The following is a 21,797-nucleotide window of genomic DNA, read 5'->3' as shown; positions in this document are numbered from 1 at the left end:
GAACAAAAAGGAAGCCATGTTAGGATCAGATCCCCCTCTCCCTTGCAGGCAGCTAGCTCACTGGATACACCCCCCTACCCACTTGGAATGAGCACATCTAGCCTCAGAGAAATGACAAGCTGCATCTAACCAGAGGGTCTGGAGCTGAGAAACTTATCTATCTTATTACTGAAGCAGGCTAGAAGTAGGGAAAATTTGGGACTTATATGTAGGTTGCCCAGTGATGGCCCAGACCACCCACACATGGGCAGGACCCCCCAGCACCCTTCCACTCATTGATTATTGGATGAGAATCTCCTGGTTTCTCCCTTCCCATAGATTAGCTTACATTTTAAAAGCACCTGAAAAAGAAAAGCAGGCTCTCTCTGCCAGCAGACCCCACCTGAGCCCACCATGCTTCCCTTTGTATTTCCCTTTCCCTAACATTTAATAAACCTTTTACACTCTTGTGTCCCACCATGGATTTTTTTCTGGCGAGACGCAAAGAATTTGGAAGTCTTCAGATTGCACCAGCACTGTTAACATTACCACTTATGACCTCTAGCTTACCCTAGCAACCCTTAACTCCACTCTAGAAAAATTTTCCTACCCAGCAAAATTTCCCCTCCAAACCACTCCCCTATATCTACTCCTGTTAGGGTCCAAGAATTCTATTTCTCCGAGAGACAGAGAGTCACGCGTGAATGCAATCAACAAAGCAGAGTTTATTGAGCTGGCAAGCCAGGGTCAAGCTCCCACACAGACACACAGGTCCGATTGGGCAGACAAGACCCCGAGCCTCTTTAGGGAAGATCATATATAGGCCCCTACCGGCCGTTACAGCAAAAGCCCACACAGTACATAGCCAATGAGTTTGTAACACCACATACATTTCCAGCCTATCCATTTAAGAGTACATTACTTCTTAGCCTATAGATTCAAGGGTCAGTATTCGCGCACGCGGTTACATTTAGCAAGCAGGCAGGGCACATCTTGCACGTACTTCTAGTCGTCTTTCGCAATCTGCTCACATTTTTTAACATTTTTCACATTTTACCTGCCCCCATCCTGTTTATCTTATCCTGCACGGGGCATCCTGTGCTGGCTTTACTGGTTTCTGCTATGGGGATCTGCTGGGGCAAAGGGCACATCCTTTCATTTCCCCCTTTTTTTTTTGGGCTATATTGAGGAATCATTTTTAAGGGGATGAAGAGCCTGGTATTGTTGGCAGAGGACCAGAAGTTGGACAGTGTTAATTTGGTTTTTGATGAAAGTCACAAGTCAGTTTAGAATACAAGGTCCTATTGTTAGAGTAGAGACTGATTGTCACACATGCTGCAAGGTAAAAAGGGCTCCTGGATGATTTGTTTTGTAGAGTCTGACTCCCCAGGATTTACCCAATTTTTAATTTGTCGCCTTTTTTTTTCTAAATTAGTGAAATTTATTATAATGGGATTACAATTGGGGGGAGTTGGGCATCCCTTATTTATAGGTCTAGGTTGGTGGTATGTAATACCAGATTGAGAGACTCTACTTAACTGAATAAGGTCCCCCTGTTTGGGGGGTGGCCACCATATGTCCCCTGAGCTCTCACAACCCCATGACTTACAATAATAGTCTGCGATTCCTCCACATTTTTTTCTGTGGTTGGGTTGGGGAGCGGGGCAGACATAGAAGTAACTTTGGCGCAAATCTCATTGTCCCCTGCCAGTGAATAAGGCCCTTAAGTCAAAGTATAATTCTGGGAACCAGGTGCTGGGAGGGGTCACCTTGGAGGTCTGGTTAAGAATGTCTCCTGTGGATACATCTACAATCATCCAGGTCAGGTTAAAAGGTTGATGTGGATTTGTATGCCCCAAGCAAGTGGTGGACAGGGTTAGAAAAAGGAATAAGGTTACCGAGGTCCAGTTTGCTGAAGTTTGAGTTTGAAGGAATTGTCCTTGTGGTGGGACACCCTTCTTGTTGGCAGGAAGTCTTCCTTCACAGCTACCGGGTCCGCCGGTCTGATGTGGGTGTAGTGGACCCAGGTGATGATCCCATTCTAGGAGGGCTGCGGAGCATCTGGGGTGTTTTCATTTTCTGGAGCATCCCGTATAAGCCGGAGCTTGAGTGGATTTGTGGGATGCTGTCGTGCGGTCCAATTTCCCTGCTCCTCCTGAGGACGTGCCCGTCTCACATGGGAGTGGTGTACCCATGGTGCAATTCCATCGACCTTGAGGGCGGTGGGGGTAGTAAGCAGTACAACATAAGGTCCTTTCCATCTAGGCTCTAGGGTTTTGGACTGATGCCTTTTAACCCATACCATGTCACCTGGGACTATGTCATGTTTCGGAGTCGGGACCCTCTCAGTAGTATGGTACGCTTGAATTAAGGGCCATATTTGTTGTTGCACCTTAGCTAGAGCCTGTAGCATAGTCAGGTAATTTGGGGCCAGATCACCTAGTCCCGGGCTTAAGGTCCTTTGAATGATGGGGGGTGGAGCCCCATACAGGATCTCAAAGGGGGTTAGCCCATGGACATAAGGGGAGTTTTGGACTCAGAAGATGGCCAAGGGAAGGAGTGTCACCCAATCACCACCAGTCTCCAGGGCCAATTTGGCTAAAGTCTCCTTTAGTGTCCTATTCATCCTTTCTATTTGCCCTGAGCTCTGGGGGTTATATTCACAATGTAGTTTCCAATTTGCCCCCATAGCCTGGGCTAGTCCCTGCAGGACTTTACTAACGAAAGCCAGACCGTTATCTGACCCAATTGCCTCAGGCACCCCGTACCTGGGTATGATTTCCTCTAGTAAGGCTTTTGTCACTACCTGACTCGTCTCCCTCTTTGTAGGAAATACCTCCACCCAGCCCGAAAAGGTATCTATGAACACTAGCAAATATTTGTACCCAAACTTTCCTGGTTTTACTTCAGTAAAATCCACTTTCCAGCTTCTTTCCGGGGCCCTCCCCCGTTCCCGAATACCTGTGTGGTGCCCCTCCCTTCGTCCTGGTTTCATAGCTGTACAGCTAGCACAATCCTCCACAATTTGACGGACGGCCGCGGTCTGGTTTGGAAATCGGAGTTGTGCAGATGTCAGCAAGTCTAGCAACTTTCTCCGCCCCAAGTGGGTGGACTTATGTAAGTTAGCTAACAGGAATCGGCCGAGTTTCTCAGGCAGGATTAGCTTGTCTTTCAAGTCGCTTCTCCATTCATCCTCCCTTTTTCTAGTGAGGGAGTGGGCTCTCATCCAAGTGAAATCCTCCGAGGAGTACTCTGGTCGGGGAGGTAGCGAAGGGAGCTCAGGGACAGGCACATCTATAGCCGCGACCACGGAGGGACTCACCATTGCTGCTCTCCTAGCTTCTTGATCCGCCCTGTTGTTACCGACAGCTTCCGGAGTCTTGGCAGACTGATGGCCTGGGACATACATCACTGCCACTGCCTTCGGTTTTTCCACTGCTATTAATAGACGCTGGACTTCGGCCAGGTTTTTTAAGCCTTTCCCTTCTGCTGTGCGAAATCCCCTTTCGCGATAGATGGCTCCGTGGATGTGGATGGTACCGAAAGCATAGCGGCTATCGGTGTAGATATTGACTCGCTTTCCTTCTGTCCTTTCCAGGGCATCGGCCAAGGCAATCAATTCTGCCTTTTGGGCTGAGGTTCCGGGTGGGAGGGCGCTGCTCCATACCGTGTTTCCTTCTTGGTCGACCACTGCTGCCCCTGCCCTTCGGACTCCATTTTGGACAAAACTGCTTCCATCAGTGTACCAGTTTAATTTACAGCCGGACAGTGGGGTGTCCTTTAGGTCAACCCGTACCTGGGTAACTTCGGAGAGGAACTCCTTGCAGTCATGGACAGGTGTCTGTAGTTCCAGGTTGGGCAACAGGGTGGCAGGGTTCAGAGTTACAGGATCTGCGAAGGTGATCCGAGGGGAATCCAGCAGGAGCCCCTGGTAGTGGGTGAGCCTGGCATTCGTCATCCATTTCCCAGGGGGTTGTTTAAGGACCCCCTCCACCGGGTGAGGGGCCGTGACCCGGAGGACCTGTCCAAAGGTTAATTTGTCTGCTTCTCTCACTAACATGGCAACGGCCGCTATGATGCGGAGGCAGGGGGGCCATCCTGATGCTACTGCGTCTAATTTCTTGGAAAGATATGCCACGGGTCTCTTCCAGGGACCTAACTGTTGGGCCAGGACTCCTTTGGCTACCCCCTTTTTTTCATCCACAAACAGAGTGAACGATTTTGTGGGGTCTGGTAGGGTCAAGGCAGGGGCCTGGAGAAGGGCGGCCTTTAGCTGGTCAAAGGCCCGCTGTTGTTCCTCTCCCCACCTCCAATCTGGAGCCACTTTGGTGGCCTCATATAGGGGTCTGGCTATCTCCGCAAATCCCGGAATCCAGAGTCTACAGAACCCTGTGGAGCCCAGGAACTCTCTCACTCCCCTAGTGGATGTGGGGGGTGGAATAGTCAAAATAGTCTGTTTCATGGCATCAGTCAGCCATCTTGCCCCATCTGCGATCCGATAACCCAGATATGTCACTGACCTTTCACAGATGTGGGTCTTCTTGGCACTCGCCCGATATCCCAGCTCACCTAACTCTGTTAGCAGGTGTTCAGTAGCCTCGCTGCACTCCTCTCGGGTTTCTGCCGCTAACAGTAAGTCATCAACGTACTGTAGTAGAGTGACTCACGGGTGACTCCGGCGAAAGGGCTCCGGGTCCTGGCTCAGGGCCTCGTTAAACAGGGTGGGAGAATTTTTAAATCCTTGTGGCAGTCTGGTCCAAGTGAGCTGTCCGGTCTGGCCCCCATCCTCTTGCCATTCGAATGCAAATAGCGGCTGGCTGATTTCTGACAATGGAATGCTGAAGAAAGCATCTTTCAAATCAGGGGTTGTATACCATACTTGTGAGGGCAGTAGGTGACTGAGCAAGGTATGGGGATTCAGTACAGTTGGATGAATGTCCTCCACCCGCTCATTTACCTTTCGCAGGTCTTGCACAGGCTATAGTCCCCGCTTCCCAGCTTTTGGACGGGGAGCAGAGGAGTATTCCAGGCGGACCAACAAGGCCGCAGTACTCCTTCCTTTATTAGCCTGTGGATATGAGGGGCTATGCCTCTTCAAGCCTCTTTGGGCATAGGATACTGTTTTACCTGAATGGGAAGAGCGGAAGCCTTCAATTGTATAACTACGGGAGGGAGGTGTTTGGTGAGGCCAATTCCCGCAGTCTCTGCCCAGGCCGTGGGAAACCTTTTTAGCCATTGGGCTATGTCCCCTCCTGGCTCCTGTCGGCTCTCAAACAGTCGATATTCATCAGCCAATGATAGGGACAGGACATGTATCGGGCTCCCCTCCCGATCAGTCACAATTATTTCATTTGGTTCAAAATAGATACGGGCCCCTACTTTGGTGAGCAGGTCCCGTCCGAGCAAGGGAGCGGGGCTCTCAGGGACGACCAGGACGGAGTGTGTGACCTGGTTTTTTCCTAAGTCTACCTTTCTTTTGGTAGTCCATGAGCATAACTGGGTACCCGTGGCCCCCTGAACGACACTTGTTCGTTCCTTGTTCAAAGGCCCACATGCCTTGTTTAAGACTGAATACTGGGTGTCGGTATCCACCATGAACCGCATCGGCTTCCCCTCCACACATACAGTTACCCAAGACTCGGGGAGGGGGTCCGAGCCCCGTCTCCCTCAGTCCTCTTCTCCGGCTAGAAGGCCGGGCTTTCATTTTCCCCTTGGACAACTGCCTTTACCTTTGCAAAGTTGGTGGGCCTCCTAGCGGCCACTTGGAGACCTGCCATAAGAGTCTGGTGGTAGATTTGGAGATGCTCCCTACCTTTTGCGGTCCCGAAATCCCAATCAGGGCAGCGTAGGGGGAAGGCCTCGTCTATGGCCGGTTGGAGGGTTGTGGGTCTCCTGTTGTCCCCCAAGACGTTCTTTCTAGCTTCGTGGAGGATGCGCTCCCGCTCCTCTGTCGTAAAAAGAGTATTGAGCAGCTGGTGACAGTCATCCCATGTGGGGCGGTGTGTATGCATGACGGACTCCAGGAGATCTGTGAGACACTTAGGGTCTTCTGAAAAGGGTGGGTTCTGCATCCTCCAGTTATATAGATCACTGGAGGAGAAGGGCCAGTACTGAAACTGTTGCCCCCCTCCCGGTCCTCCTTGGCCTACCGTCCAGACTCGAAATGTGGGGACAGTTTCCTCCCCATGTGTTGACGAGGAGGGCCCATCTTCTCCCTCCCTTTCCCGTACCCCTCGGGGGCGGAGTCTTCGACCCATTCCTCCTCCGGCCATCAGTCCTGTTGAGGAGGATGAGGAAATTTCCTCCTCCGGAGCACTGGCCTGACCAGGGGGAGTCACGTATGGGGGCGGCCGATCTTCCTCTACCCCCGCGAGGGACAGGTAAAGGGGGGAACTCTCTGGTAAGACCGGGGGTGGTAAAGAGGGTGTCCTATTTTGAGGACTGGTCAGGGAGGGAAAAGGAGGTTTCTCTTCCTCTTTTACGACCAAGGCAGGCGTGACTGGGGTTTTAGCCCCGGGAGCCAAACTGGAGGGGTGAGTCAGAAAAGCTGTTAACCAAGGGGGGGGTTCCCCGCTAAATCTTCCCAAACCAAAATGTAGGGTGCCTGATCTGGGTGGCCTTGATTGCCTGGTCGGAAAACGACAGCCTTGACCTTAGTGATCAGGTCTAGGGAGAGGGAACCTTGAATGGGCCATCCGACTCCAAAGGTGGGCCATTCTGCAGAACAAAGGGTGTCGAACTTACCTTTCTTAATGACCAGACCCACATTTAATGCCCTTTTTTTGACTTCTGGAAAGTGAGAGAGAATCAAAGACTTTGGAGTTGCTTGTCCCTGTCCCATTGTGGGATGAGAAGCAACCACCAGGAGAGATAGAACAAAAAGGGTGAAAGCAACAATAACTCCACACACACAGAACACTCTCCACCACTCACTTGAACCGGTCCTTCTCTCACGCTGGTGCGCACCCCATTCAATCTCCTCACCGTCCAATTTGGATATCAGGCTGAAAGGCGTCCACTTGACGGGTGGTCGGTTGACTAGTTCAATTAGTTCTTCACCTGGCGCCAGGATTCCTGAAATGCTTGAGCCCAAATGAGAGGAAAGCCTCTCCCAGCAGGACCTTGTGGTCCCCTTAACGAGATTCCCAGGATGAATCTCCCTGGGGATTGGCCAAATCCCCACTGCTGCCCAAACGGGAACAATCATCTACCAATTAGTTCCCTCCAAATGAGAATCTCAGACTCTCCCAATGCCTAGGACTTGGAATCACCTCTGCTTTCTCGTGGACGGTCTGCCTTCTCAAAAAAGGGTATCTCGGTGGGACCTCCAAATGTTAGGGTCCGAGAATCCTATTCCTCCGAGAGACAGAGAGTCACGCGTGAATGCAATCAACAAAGCAGAGTTTATTGAGCTGGCAAGCCAGGGTCAAGCTCCCACACAGACACACAGGTCCGATTGGGCAGACAAGACCCCGAGCCTCTTTAGGGAAGATCTTATATAGGCCCCTACCGGCTGTTACAGCAAAAGCCCGCACAGTACATAGCCAATGAGTTTGTAACACCACATACATTTCCAGCCTATCCATTTAAGAGTACATTACTTCTTAGCCTATAGATTCAAGGGTCAGTATTCGCGCACGCGGTTACATTTAGCAAGCAGGCAGGGCACATCTTGCACGTACTTCTAGTCGTCTTTCGCAATCTGCTCACATTTTTTAACATTTTTCACATTTTACCTGCCCCCATCCTGTTTATCTTATCCTGCACGGGGCATCCTGTGCTGGCTTTACTGGTTTCTGCTATGGGGATCTGCTGGGGCAAAGGGCACATCCTTTCACTCCAAGTCCTATAAGGGCTGTCCCCAGTCCTTGCTGGGGACCCTCTTCCACAGGACCACTTTTCCACAAATAAACCCTGTGCTGGTGTTTGAGCTGTCCCCCACATCCATTCTGTGCCTCTTTCAGTCTAACATGAGCCACCACTCCAGGATGAGAACTAAACTTTCTAATTAAATTGACCATGCTCATTCTATGAAAGAATGAGATTTATCATCCAAATTTTGTTTGGGACTGAATGGATCAATTCAGATCAAAAACACAGTACAAGCTGCCATGTCATAGTTAGTTAGTTCTACAAGAAAGCACAAAAACCCTGCAGCCTTTGGGTGGAGGTTGGCCACCACCTGAACCTGTTTCAACAGCGTGTCTATTGTATGGACTGAAACTGCCTTAGGCATTTTTTGAAACCTTATCTAGAGAATTTTGATAGCTGAGGAGTTTTTCCCACATTAGCTAAAGACCAAAATATTTTGAGTCCCTTTTTTTTTTTTTTATTAGTTCCTTTCCACTGTGGAGACATGCACAGAAACACTCCTCTTCTTTGAATGTTAATTTTGGTAGAGTTACAACTTAGGGAAAACACACTAGAATATAAAACATAAAACACTTGTGGCATTCTCTTGCTCCAAAAAAAGAACCCTTTATTCATTCCTAGGTCTCTGCTTACTATTTATTTTTTTTTGGTGGTGGTGGTACTGGGCCTTGAACTCAGGGCCTCATGCTTGCTAGGCAGGTGCTCTATCACTTGAGACATTCCTACTAGCTCTTTATTGTGTTGGGTATTTTCGAGATTGGGTCTCCTGAATTATTTTCCTGTGCTGACTTGGAACTGTGATCCTCCTGATCTCCCTCCTGAGTAGCTAGGATTACTAGCATGAGCCACCAGTGCCTGGCTGCATTTAATTTTTAAATTAATACTTGTACATAGAATACTCAAAATTGAATTCATAAAAATGCAAATGATACAAAAAGATTGTGATGGTTTGAATATGAAGTGTTCCCATAGGCTCAGGTGCTAAAGCCTAAGTTCCCCATTATTCTTGAAGGTCCTGGAGGAACCAGGTTACTGGTGTCAGGTTCTTGGGGGTATATTATTCTTGGCCCCTTCCTGTGGTGTGCTGTTTCCTGTCCACCAAGAGGTGAAGAAGCTGCTCTGCCTTACATTCCCACTGCCATGATGTTCTACCCAACTTTGTGGGTATGAGGCAAGCTAGTAATGGAAAGGAAAGTAAGAAACAAAACAAAAAACACCACAGGACTCAACCATCCTTAACAAGGGGTCACTCCATGCTGAACTCCTTATTCCCACCCAGTACCATCCTTGGACATCCCCTCTTATGGTCATTTTATGGTCAGGATTGCAGTTGTAAATTCCCCCAACAGTCTCTTAGCTGGGTTTGGGATGGAAAATGGGTGTGCCCTTGTAAAGGAAAATCTGTCCTCACTCTGACCTCTCAGGTAAAGACCTCTACTTAACACCTTATGTATATGGGTTGCATCTTATGCATGCAATTAAAAACCGGGAGTCAGCATAAGCTTATGTAAGAGTCAACTAAATTGGGTCTTTTCTGTCAAAGAGCCAGCTCAGTTGGTACAGCATAAGCGTCTTAATCTCAGGGTCATGGGTTTGGGCCCAAGTGGGGCACCACACTACAGAATGTCTGTCATTGTGTGGATATCAGTTAATTTCCCCAGTTGCTTATGTGCTCTATGGCATCGCCTAACACTGTAAGATTTCTGCTTTCAGAAAAGAATTGTTTGTACTGGGTGTCCTAACCTCAAACTGCTAGTTTAAGATAACCTTTATCCAAAGGAATTTCTGCTCTCCTGCCCCAAGGCCTCCTTGACCTGTGGGTTAATTATACACTTGGTGCTACCATCTTAGGCCAGCAGCCATTTTAGGTTTTGGTTTATTGGATTCCTAGGTTTCCATGCCTCATGAGTCACTCTTTGTCTTCTTGGTGTGCACCAATCAAATTAAGGTTTTTTGTCTATGCTTTCCAATCATGTCTGCCCTTCCCTTACGCCTTCCCCAAATGGTAACCTTAGTCAATTGCGCAGGCTGTGAACTCAAGCTCCCTCCCATCTGAGCAAGGGGCAGCCTTGTGTTAGGGATAAAAACTGAGGTGTTCCTTCTACCTGGTATGCTTGCTTGCCTGATTTTGATCAGAGGCACACCCTTCTGCAGAAGTAAATTTTGCCTTGCCTATCAGCTTTTAATCACATGTCTGATTTGTGAATGTGGCAGTGCCTGGACATTTTTAACAGCTTATGTCAAGTATTTTATTACAGCAATGAGAAAAGTAACTAACACGGGTATAGCCTGGAAAGTCATTCTCTCTCATCATTATTCCTACCTAGCCATTTTCTCCCCAGGTATGTCCAGTTTTGCCAGTTTCTAGTATGAATTTCCAGAAAGTCTGTGGGTATACAGGCAAGTGTGTGTGTGTGTGTGTGTGTCTTAATACATAGCACAGTTTTAGTACCTCAGTTCAAAAGGAAAAAAATTCTTTTTGCAGTTCTGGGTTTGAACGCAGGGCCTGCACCTTGAGCCACTCCACCAGTCCTTTTGTGTGTGTGTTGTGTGTGTGTGTGTGTGTGTGTGTGTGTGTGTGTGTGAGTACTGGGTATTTTTGAGATAGGATCTCATGAACTATTTGCCTGGGCTGGCCTTGAACCATGATCCTCCTGGATCTCTGTCTCCTGAGTAGCTAGGATTACAGGTGTGAGCCACTGGTGGCTGGCTTTATTTTATTTTATTATTGTTGTACTGGTGGCACATTGTAACATTTACAAAAGTTCTTACAATATATCATAGTTGAATTCACCCCCAAGAAAAATTTTAAATAGTTAATATATCCCTATGTTAAAATTCAATATATTTGCTGGATGTGTTGGCACATACCTCTAATCCCAACACTCAGAAGACTGAAGCAGGAGGATCACAGGTTGGAGGCCAGCCTGGATTACATAATGAGACCCTCTCTATAGACAAAAATTAAAAAATTACATAGGTTTCTCTTCTATTTATCTAGTTCTATCCTAAACAACCAGTATTGAGAGTTTATGTTTCCTTCTGGACAAAGTTTATGCATATATAGAGTACTGACACTCTTTTGCTTCATAAGAGCAGGGACTTTGTCTATTTGGTTCACTGTTTCTTAACCTAACAGTTCTTGGCATATAGTAGGTATTCAATAAATATTTTTGGAATGAAATAATATAAACATCACCCTTATCTCCCTAATCTCTCTTATCACCATTTTCAAATACATTTAGCAGCAAGTCTGGTTGATCCTCCCATGGGAATTTTTCTCAGCTTCATCACTTCCTTTACTTTTTCTGTGATTGCAAGTATTCTTGCAATTCTGTGATTGCTCCAAGTATAATCACTTTAGACTACTACCACCTCCTGATCAATCTCCTATATCTCTCATCCAGTAAATAGCTCTATGGAGAGAGGCATTTTATATAATAGTTAGGAATAACAGGCTTAGGATCAGACTGCCTGAGTTCATATTTCAGGCCTGTTATTCAGAAGCAATGGGACCTTCAAGAAACAAGTTATTTTAACAGAGCTGTAACTCAGCACTTTCCTTTCCCATATAATAGAGATAATGGTGTCTTCTTCATAAACTTGTTATAAGATTAAATGGGCTATGTATAAAGCATTTATGTATATGTACTTGGCACATAAGTGTGCAATAAATGTTAGCCATTATTATTATAGGAAGAGTCATTGTCCTCAAGCACTGTTTGATGCATTGTAAGTCATTTTTTCACCTGTGATCCCAGCTACTCAGGAGGCAGAGATCAGAAGGATTGTGGTTTGAAACCAGCTCAGACAAAAAATTCAAGAGATGTATCTAAACCAATGGCTTGGTGTAGTGGTACACATCTGTCATCCCAGCTATGGAGGAAGCACAAATAGGAGGTCCAGGTTGGGCCAGGCACAAAGCAACTCTTTTTCTCAAAAATAACCAATGTAAAAAGAACTGACAGTGTGTCTCAAGTGTGACTCAAGCAAGCCAGAGGGCGCAAATTCAAAAGTCCTTTTTTATACATCTTAAAAGCTTTCAGTAGCTCCTCATAAGAACTGAAGATTGTTTAGATTGAGCCTTAAGGTCCCTTATCAATTTGCTTACTCATTTTTCTCCTCTTTCTTCTTTCTTCCCTTCTCTTAACTCAACCAGTTGTTTAACCTATTGTGGAGTGTGAGCTTTACTTCAGAAACCCAGTCTGATAACTACCACCCAGGGCCATCCACATTCACATGAAAGCTTCACTAATACTATGCCTCTTTCATAGTAACCACTTTCATCTTGCCTTTTCTTTCTTCTTTCCTTCCTCTCTCCTATACCTGCCATTCTCCTTCCCAAGTCTTCTTTAACTAGTTCTGGATCTGAGTATAAAGATATAATTTTTTGGCAGTACTGAGGGAGATGAAAGGTTATATATTACATTTGTATTTCTGTTATATAGTTTGTAAATATTTTCAGTTGTATGTATTCAGATTAACCCCATAAATTATAATGTCTTCAATATCTGCTTGTCTATCCTTTTGTTACTTGTTATGCTTTGGATTTTAAGTTGTCCCCAAAGACTATGTGCTGAAAGGCTTGGTGGCCAGCTTGAGATGCTACTGGGAGGGTTGGAACATTTAGGAGGTTGGGACTAGTGGAAGGAAGTTAGGTCATTGGGGGCATGACCTTGAATGGAATATTGCGACCCCTGTCCTTTCCTCTAGCTCATCTGTGCTTACTGGCTGCCATGAGGTGAGCAGTTTCCTATTGTAAACACTCCCTGCCATGATGTGCTTGCTGCCTTGCCACAAGCCCAAATGCAACAGGGCCAGGTGACCATGGACTGAGACCTCTGAAGTCATGAGCCAAAGTTAATCTTTCCTCCTTAAATTGTTATTCTTAGGTATTATGTGGCAGTGACAGAAAGCTGACACATTATCCTTTGTATATTATGTTCACAATTAACTCATACAAAAATATTTTACCTTCCCTCTCTCCTTTTCTCTCTCCCTTCCTTCTTTCTTTCTTCCTCCCTTCTATTTGATTTTCTTCTGAATCCCCTGGCTTCCAGGAAAACTAAGACATTAAAATATTGTAAGAGAAGGCTAAGCCTAAATATGATCTAAGATAGGCTGCCAGATCCTGTACGAAGTTGGGAGCAAAGGTGCCACTGTCAAAGTACTTTCCTTCTAGAAAACAAGTATTTGAAGGATTCTGAAAATTGCTATAAGCAAATGGTATGAACCTTAACAGTAAATCCCTTATTATGTTAAGACAGTCAAGTGGTACAACGAATAAGAGAAAGCCATTACTAATGGCTGTAACAACCAATTAATGCTTCACCGAGAAGGGTGAACCTGATCTGACCCTTAAAAGAAAGGGGCAAATTTTAATGAGCATTAGGAAAACTGCATATTTTAGATGTTGGATGCTAAATGGATATTATATGGTTTTATGTGAAATATCATTTAAAAACTTAGTTTCACAATTATTTTATAGACCTCAGAAAGAGATTCATCAAATGATACTTATTGAGTACCTACAACCTATAAAACATTATGCAAGAGTTTTATACAGACACGAACAGGGTGTATCCCTGCCCTCCAAGAGATTACAACATAGTGGAGACTGACTAATAACTGGCAGAAAGAGGGAAGAGCAGAAAGCTGGATTCCAATCTGCTTCTGCACAGAGAAGACTATGCCTGGGTATGACCTGAGGCAGGCTACAGGATCCTGCACCAAGGTGGGAGTACAGGTGTCACTCCCAAAGCATTTCCCTCCTAGAAAACAAGTATTTGAAGTCTAGGGGTGGCTATAAGCTAGTACTATGAACTGCCACAGTAAATTCCTTATTTTTCATTGTGGAAGGAAGAATTTTTGACTGTCATATTGTTACACAGTCTATCTCTAGAACACAGCATGTTCCTTTTGAAATAGGGACTGCCCAGGGAGCAGGAAGGGGTCAGAAGGGAAGAACTTAAAGAAAAACAAGAAATGTAAAAAGCAAGAACTTATAGCCTAGAAACTGTATGGTATCTTGGTGTGGGATCAATGACCCTCAAACTGGGCTTTGTGTTAAATGAAAAACAGCTTCAACTGCAAATGTCAGGTCTAACCTTCTAACCTGTACCCTGATAAGTCAAAGAACTGAAATTCTCCTTGTCAAGTTATCCTAATCAAAAAACAAAAACAAATCTTTTTAACCCTATACTACACCCCCCAGATTTAGTATAAATCCCACCAAGAAAGCCTGCAAAGTACAACTCTCTTGAGAAGCCCACACTCACCCCTGGAGTATGCATTTCCACTCTGTCATAAAACTTCCTCCCTGCAATTCCTTACTTTGGCTCATCTCTGAACTATTTCTCAGACGATGACAAGAACCTGAAAACAATGGGTAGAGGTCACAAACTGCTCTTTCTAATAACTTCCTTAGCCTTTACCACCAGCAACATTTTCATGGCAAATTCTGGGAGAATTATAACTGGGGATGATGTCAGGTGAATAATGGAATGTGATATTTGTATACTGAATGAATGATACTGTATTTTATTCTGTCATTCTTATAATTATTCTCATTGTAACCAATTTTTGTCAGTTCCTGTCTCAACCACAAGATCTTTTTGTTTTTGAAAAAACATTAAGCTGGGTGGAAAGAGATTTAGTATATTATTCAATCTAGTTTTCTCATTTTATAAATGAAACAACTGAAGTTTGATAAAGAATACTCTTAAGGTCATAAGGCTCATTTCTTTAATGAGAAAGACACTTGTATGCAAGTTTTATATTGTAATTTATTTTTTCAGACAATTCTTCAATTTCCTATTTCATGACGAATCCAGGAGCAGGTTAGTATTGATATATTTCCTGCTCTATGAAGTTTCTGCTGCCCATTCCTACCTCCCTATTAGTAGTGTAAATCTTTCTAAAATGTTGTTAAAATGAGCTTTGTACCTGTAAGTAAATGTAAAAACAGTAAAATAAATAAAATGAGCCTTTGTTACTTCTCCCAGGAGAATGTCAATGCTACCAAACACGACAAAACACAAGAAATTTTAACTTACTTGTTCTGCATATATTTTATACTTTTTTCCAAGTTTTGACTTTAAAAAAAGGACCTGACTGGATTTAGGAATGTGGCTTTCACATTAGGAATATTAGAAGAACTAACGTTGCTCTTTTCCCCCATGTTAATACTGTTTTGCATCTTTGTATTGAATTTTTACCAGAAACTGGATTTTGCTCCAGTTTGTCAAATACCTATCAAGTTTCTGCAGTGTGTACTGTTTTTATGCTTGACACCAACAGACACACTATTAAGTAAGAACACATGATCCTGTACTCTCATATTGCTGACCAGATAGCGGGCAGCATTTCATGGAACACAGATTTCATGAAAGACAAATAGATCCTGTTAATTTATTATAATGTGGATAAAATTTTGTTTTCTTCTTCCTAAGGTGCACCTGAAATTATTGGGAGGATAATGAAAAGTGACTGGTGATGCCCATTTGTGCTCCCAAGTTAATGGAGTGACTTCCACAAAGAACATTATGTGATGAATTATTGTGGGAGTTCTATGGCACTAAAAGCAGACACCTCCCTCCTTTAAAAAAAATAAACTGTGTAACACTGGAGAAAACAAATATAAACTAAAAAGCAGCAGGAGAGCATCCAGTTCAGATGATATTTGGTGAAGTTCATTGCTTAAAGATGTTACTTTAAACAGCAAGTGAAGCTGGGCACCAGTGGCTCACGCCTATAATCCTAGCTACTTGGAAGGATCATGGTTCAAGACCAGCCTGAGCAAATAGCTCTCAAGACTTCATCTCCAAAATAACCATAGCAAAACAGATTGGAGGTGTGAGTCAAGCAGTATAGTGCCTGATTTGCAAGCATGAAGCCATAAGTTCAAACCCAAGTCCCAACAACAAAAAACAATAAATGAGGTGAAAATACAAGGAAGCTTCAATGACACTACTTAATCAAGTACTTTTTTGGTTTTTCGATGCTAGGAATTGAACCCAGGGCCTTACATATGCTAGACATGTGCTCTAGCACTCAGCTACACCATAGCCCTAACTTGGGCTATTTTTAATACTGGAAATTTTTGTTTAGTATCAGGAGCTATCCTACATCAAAGTAAGAAAAAGAAACAGCTTGTGGAAAAATCACAGCCTCATAAATCAGTGCAATCTAATTAAATTACATCATCAACTTCTTTTTAATTAATTATATTTTGGTGGTACTAGGGTTTGAACTTAGGGCTTCATGGTTACTAGGCAGGCACTCTACCACATGAGCCACTCCATCAGCCCTCAACTTTTTAACTTCTTTCCACACTCATAAACACGTAAGAGTATCACACACCAGGGCTGCTTAAAAACTATTAACTGGCGTTACATTCCAATAGCTGGCGATAAGGTTACTTGAATTTTTTTAACCACTGGTCTTTTGACTATCAGCATAATAAAAATTGTGTCTTACTTAATGATCACATTGTAAGATATTTTTCTTTGAACCTTAACCAGAGCTACCTTGACACCAGAAAGATGATGGTAACCTCATAATAGTAGACATTACTAAAACAGTAAGTCATGTTCTGTTCATCTGGTAGGAAGCCAGTTTCACATTGGAAAGCTCAGAATGATGAGGTTATAGCTAAAGTTTAGGTGTGTTCACAAATTTGTCTTCTTAAATATGAGAATGAGGTGTGTTCCAAAGGTCTATGCTTAGAAACAGGAGCAAGAGTTTAATTGCTGCTATTAAATTGTTGCTATAAAACTCTTGCTCATAGAAACAGGGTTGGCTTGCAGCAGGCCATTTTGCTCTCTGATGATGCCATGCTGATCTATGTAGTGATGAAAACTAACTTCCTACACAAGGGTGCTATGTTCACAGAGGATAATGCTGAAAATCTAGTGTGCTTGATAATGCCAAGAATTACTGTGACCCTCTTCCCTCCTTTGCCCCTCAGAGCTCCTGCAGTTTTAACATAAGGACACCTGTGTTAGTTGCACACTGAGCCCTTGATAGGATCTCACAAAGCTTATGGTTATTGATGTCAGGGGAATCAGGATTCACACAGAGATCTGGCTAGAAAGTATTTAAGGTGATAGGTACTGGGAGCATCCATTGAATGGAATAGATGTTAATGAACGTGAACATCACTGGAAGACAATATACCAGACAATCATTGCAAGAAAGAGAAACTTTCACTTCAAACCTATTTATGATTTCATCACAGCTTCCACAAAATGAGAAACTTCTAACAAAGGTTACATAGTAATAAAACCACAGAAGACAAAACTGAATTCTTAGCAAGTTCAGAAGTGGTCATTTTAGATTTCTAAATTGATCTTTTTTTTTTTTTTGGTGGCACTGTGTTTTGAACTCAGGGCCTTGTGCTCACTAAATAGGTGCTCTACTGCTTGAACACCCAGCCTTAAATTAATCTTTTGATTCTTCATCTATAAGTGAATACAGTTTTAGTTTGCTTCCCACTCTGAAAGAAAATGCTTCATGTATGGGGGAAAATAGGAAGAAAAATATATCTTTCTTAAGTTCAACAAACTCTCAAATGAGCAAAATATGAACATGTTTTCATTTTCCATCCACTCGAGCACCAGTGTGCTCTGTAATAAATATCTATTGAGGTAAAAGACTATCTTAATTGTTCTTAAAGCTAGATTTTTATCTACCATTGTTCAATCAGAAGATGATACAATTTGAAAATGATGCTATCAGCAATGATTATTATCTGTGTGAGTAGGTGTTGCTGAAAAGACCGATACTTAGATTACATTACTGGTTACTGAGTACAATATATTTTTTCCAGTTAAAAATTAAAGTTAAGCTGGGAGTATGGCTCAAGTGGTAGAGTGCCTGCCTAGCAAGTGCAAGGCCCTGAGTTCAAACCCTAGTACCACCACCACCAAAAAAAACAAAACAAAAAAACTGAACAAAAAGTTTTAGATGGGTGCTGGTGGCTCACACCTATAATCCTATCTACTCAGGAGGTAGAGATCAGGAGGATCATGGCTCAAGGTCAGCAGGGGCAAATAGTTTATGAGACCCTATCTCAAAAATATACAACACAAAAAAGGGCTGGCAGAGTGGCTCAAGTGGTAGAATGTCTGCTGAGCAAGCGTGAGTCCTGAGTTCAAACCTTAGTACCACAAAAAAAAATGTATATATACACACACACACACACACACTTTGGTGAGTGATAGAAAGTTAAAATCATTTTGAGATATAATTCCTATAAAATAACGGAGTCATTTTTTTTTCTTTTATTCATATGTGCATACAATGTTTGGGTCATTTCTCCCACCTTCCCCCGTCCCCTTGGAGTCATTTTTAAAAAGCATTAAGACTCATTAAAATATCAAATTTATGATATCAAATAATGAAATTATGTATTCATCGTCACTTTCTAATTGTATATCTTTTTTTTTTTTTTGGTGGGACAGGGTTTGAATTCAGGGCTTCATGCTTGTAAAGCAGATAATCTACTGCTTGAGACACACTTCCAATCTATTTTCCTCTGATTGTTTTGAAGATGGGGGTCTCTTGGACTATTTGCCAGGCTGGCCTCGAACCTTAATCTTCCCATCTCAGTCTCCCAAATAGCTAAGAATAGTCAGGCGCTGGTGGCCCACACCTGTAATCCTAGCTACTTGGGAGGGTGAGTCAGGGAGGACTGAGGTTCCAAACTAACCAGAGCAAAATGGACTGGAGGTGTGGCTTAAGCAATAGAGTGTCTGCTTTGCAAGTTTGAAGACCTGAGTTCAAACCCCAGTCCAACTGAAAAAAAAAAACAAGCCAAGTAGCTAGCATTACAGTTGAGAGCCACTGGTGCCTGACTTCTAATTGTCTATACTTTGTTTAACAATAAAGTTTCTATTATAGTCTCATTAGATAAAATGTTAGAAAATAATACTTTGTGTTTTTAATCACTAGCTAAATTGTCAGAAAAATAATTACTACTTAAAAGGAAAATAACATGGCATTTAAAGTTTGGCCTTTAAGCAAAATTTTTAGTAATATTCAATTTTATGCCTTATAATAGCACAATGAACTAAATTCTTCAAGTTTTATTCCTGGATCAACCACTGACAAGCTCTTTGACCTTGAATAAGTCCTTCAACTTCTCAGCATCTAGCCTCTATAAAACTAAAGGAGTTATATTAAATTATTTTAGAAGTTCCTTTTAACACTAACATTCTATTTGAAGTTCCTTTTTACAAATGGGGAAATAGAAAGTCTAATCTTTTTTTTTCTTAAGGTGGGACTGTGGTTTGAACTCAGGGCTTTGCATTTGCAAAGCAAGTGCTATACTGCTTGAGTCACACCGCTAGCCCAGAAATTCCAATCTTTTTGTGTATGTGTGTGTGTGTGTGTGTGTGTGTGTGTGTGTGTGTGTGTGGTGGTGGTATTGGGGTTTGAACTCAGGGCCTGTTTTGAGATAGGGTCTCGAAAACTATTTGCCTGGTTCCGAACCACAGTCCTCTTGATTTCTGAGTAGTTAGAATTACAGGTGTGAGATACTGGCGTATGGCCAGAAATTCTAATTTTAAGTATCATTCCAGCAGTCACATGGTAAGAAGCAAGCCTAGTTTTGATTATCATATCCAGTCTCATTCTCACGCCAATAGGCAGCCCATTGCAAAGACACTATCCTAAACTTCCCAGGCACACAGTCTCCCCCAGACTCATTCTTGAGTGGTCAGTTAGCAGAACCCATCTCACTGCGTTAGGGTAAGGGATAGGAAGTTATAAACTCTCTGGCTTGGTCTTGGGACTATTTTCCAACTATTCTACGCTAGCAAACCTCTCGGAGAGAGAAGGAAGAACAGGCTCTTGGAGTTAATACAATCTCCATAGAGACCTGGGACAGGAGATACCTTGGCCAAGGGTTGTTGCTACAATAGCCTTTGTGTTTTGTTATTCTTTGTAGTTACCCAAACACTTTCTGGTAAGTGAGAAAATATGTTAGACTCATCTGAATCCCTGCCCTTTTTATGTGATTTTTAATTATGGGGAAGCTGTAGGAACAAAAGACTACCGGTCTCTGGCTCATCAGCATGTGATCAGATTAGCTTTCTTTGTGCAGCTTCTCTGCAATAAGGCAATGTCCTGGTCTGAGGTGTCTATTTCTCTAAAACAGAAAAGGAGACAAGAAGAAGGGACTAACTCTGTATGCTGGGTTTTCTACAATAAGTCAGGCTTTACACAGAAATGTATGATTTTGTTGGAAAGTTGGACGCCTAAAATTCTGACAATAGTGAACATATAAATAGTGTTTCCGCTGTCAGGCTCCGTGCCAAGCACCTTAATATGTGGGACCATTTAATGCTCACCATAAACTTATGAGGTAATTGTGCCGTTCTTCCCATTGTGTACATGAGGAAACTCAGGTATATGGAGGGTAAACTGTGCACCTAGAGTAGTAAGTAGTGAAGTTTTATGAACCCAAGAAGTCTAGCCCCAGTGTCCAGGTCTGAACAGCCACCTTCATGAATCTTATTTACTAGCCCTACCTTCTATCTAGGGCAATAGTACTCAAAATTCAGAAAGCACCGAAGGCACTTGTTAAAAGTGCAGATTTCTGGTCTATATACCCCCTTCCCATTCTGATTTCAAGAGGTCTATTGTTGACTGAAGAACCTATATTTTTACTATTTTTTGGCAATGCTGAGAATCAAACCCAAGGCCTCACACACGCTAAGCACACTCTATCACTAAGCAACAATCTATATTTTTAAGAGCCTTAGTCTGTGAGTTTTTGTTTTTAGCCGTACTGGGGTTTGAACTCAGTATTTTCAAGATACAGTCTTGTGAACATTTTGCCCAGGTTACCTTCGAACTTTAATCCTCTTGATCTCTGTCTCCTGAGTAGCTAGGATTAAGGGCATGAGCACCAGTACCCTGCCTGGTCTGTGTGTTTAACAAGCATCCCAGGTGTTTCTGTTAGAGATGGTCTAGTACCACATTGAGAAATACAGACTTAGGGAAAGAGCGCTCTTCCTTCTAACGGAAAAGAATTTTTCTTTGTAATTTACTCATCTACTCAAGAAAATTAAGTACTCACTTTAAACTCACAATTGTACTAATTTTAAGGACTGTTTGTGTTGTATTCAAGCTGAAAGTGTGACTCAATGACAGAGCATGTGTTTAGATGCATAAGGCACTGAGTTCAAACCCCAGTATTGCAATAAAATAACATAAAACAAAACAAAATAAGATATAATAAAATAAAAAGAAGAAGAAAGGTAAGCAGTGAATGAGTAAGAGCCAAAATGCATAATTCCAACCAATAACAAGGAGGAGTGCATAGTACAGAGGTAGGACTCTCCACTGAACCCTCCACAACATAATCCTCAAGGCTGTTTGGACTCAGAATGACTTTTAAATTCTAGTTAAGCACTTTACTCAAATTCCTCTGAGTTAAACCATTTCACATTATTTAATTAATGCATCCATCCAGCCCTTAATTCAATAACCTTAACACACAGCACCATGTAAAGAAGCCAAGAAGCCAAAAAACTTAAAGCATTTAAAATCAAGCCAAGAAGGGGGGAGAAATGACCCAAATATTGTGTGCACTATAAAAAAAAAATCAAGCCAAGGGAAAAAAAACAACAACACATGAGCTAACAAACATAAAGCAGAATGCAAACAGCATGATTTAAAGTTGTGGGTTTAAAGGAGGAATGTTAGTTTACGGTAGGCTAGCCAGGACAAGTTTCTTGAAGCAAGAAAAGTAATGGGCGAGGAGAAAAGGTTAACCTGGGGAGCAAATGACAGTGGCAAAAAGAAAATAAGGCAGGATGTAAAGTTTCACAAGATCAACTAGGTTTGAAGAAAAGGGTTAGTTCGTGGGTGGAAAGAAAGGGTGTGAGGTTTGATAAGATATGGTAGGTTCTGATATAAGCCAAACTGCCATTAAAAAT

The 21,797-nt window shown here is 43.0% G+C and overlaps 1 protein-coding gene across 2 annotated transcripts; it reads right to left on the bottom strand.

Annotated features, from left to right (window-relative positions):
• Positions 1-1,137: 1,137 nt before the first annotated feature.
• Positions 1,138-7,810, bottom strand: LOC141424131 (uncharacterized). Of its 2 annotated transcripts, XM_074076744.1 has the most exons (4): positions 6,964-7,810; positions 5,792-5,926; positions 2,941-4,817; positions 1,138-2,191 (listed from the first exon to the last, which is right to left on the bottom strand). In XM_074076744.1, the coding sequence occupies exons 3-4, from the start codon at positions 4,439-4,441 to the stop codon at positions 2,052-2,054; spliced, it is 1,641 nt and encodes a 546-aa protein (XP_073932845.1). In that variant the 5' UTR covers positions 4,442-4,817; positions 5,792-5,926; positions 6,964-7,810; the 3' UTR covers positions 1,138-2,051. The 2 variants fall into 2 exon arrangements, with proteins under 2 accessions (XP_073932845.1, XP_073932835.1); XM_074076734.1 differs by having other exon boundaries at positions 2,941-5,926.
• Positions 7,811-21,797: the final 13,987 nt, after the last annotated feature.

The sequence above is a fragment of the Castor canadensis genome, chromosome 1, assembly GCF_047511655.1.
Source record: "Castor canadensis chromosome 1, mCasCan1.hap1v2, whole genome shotgun sequence".
Taxonomy (NCBI): Eukaryota; Metazoa; Chordata; class Mammalia; order Rodentia; family Castoridae; genus Castor; species Castor canadensis.
This window is presented reverse-complemented; position numbering and strand designations above follow the sequence as displayed.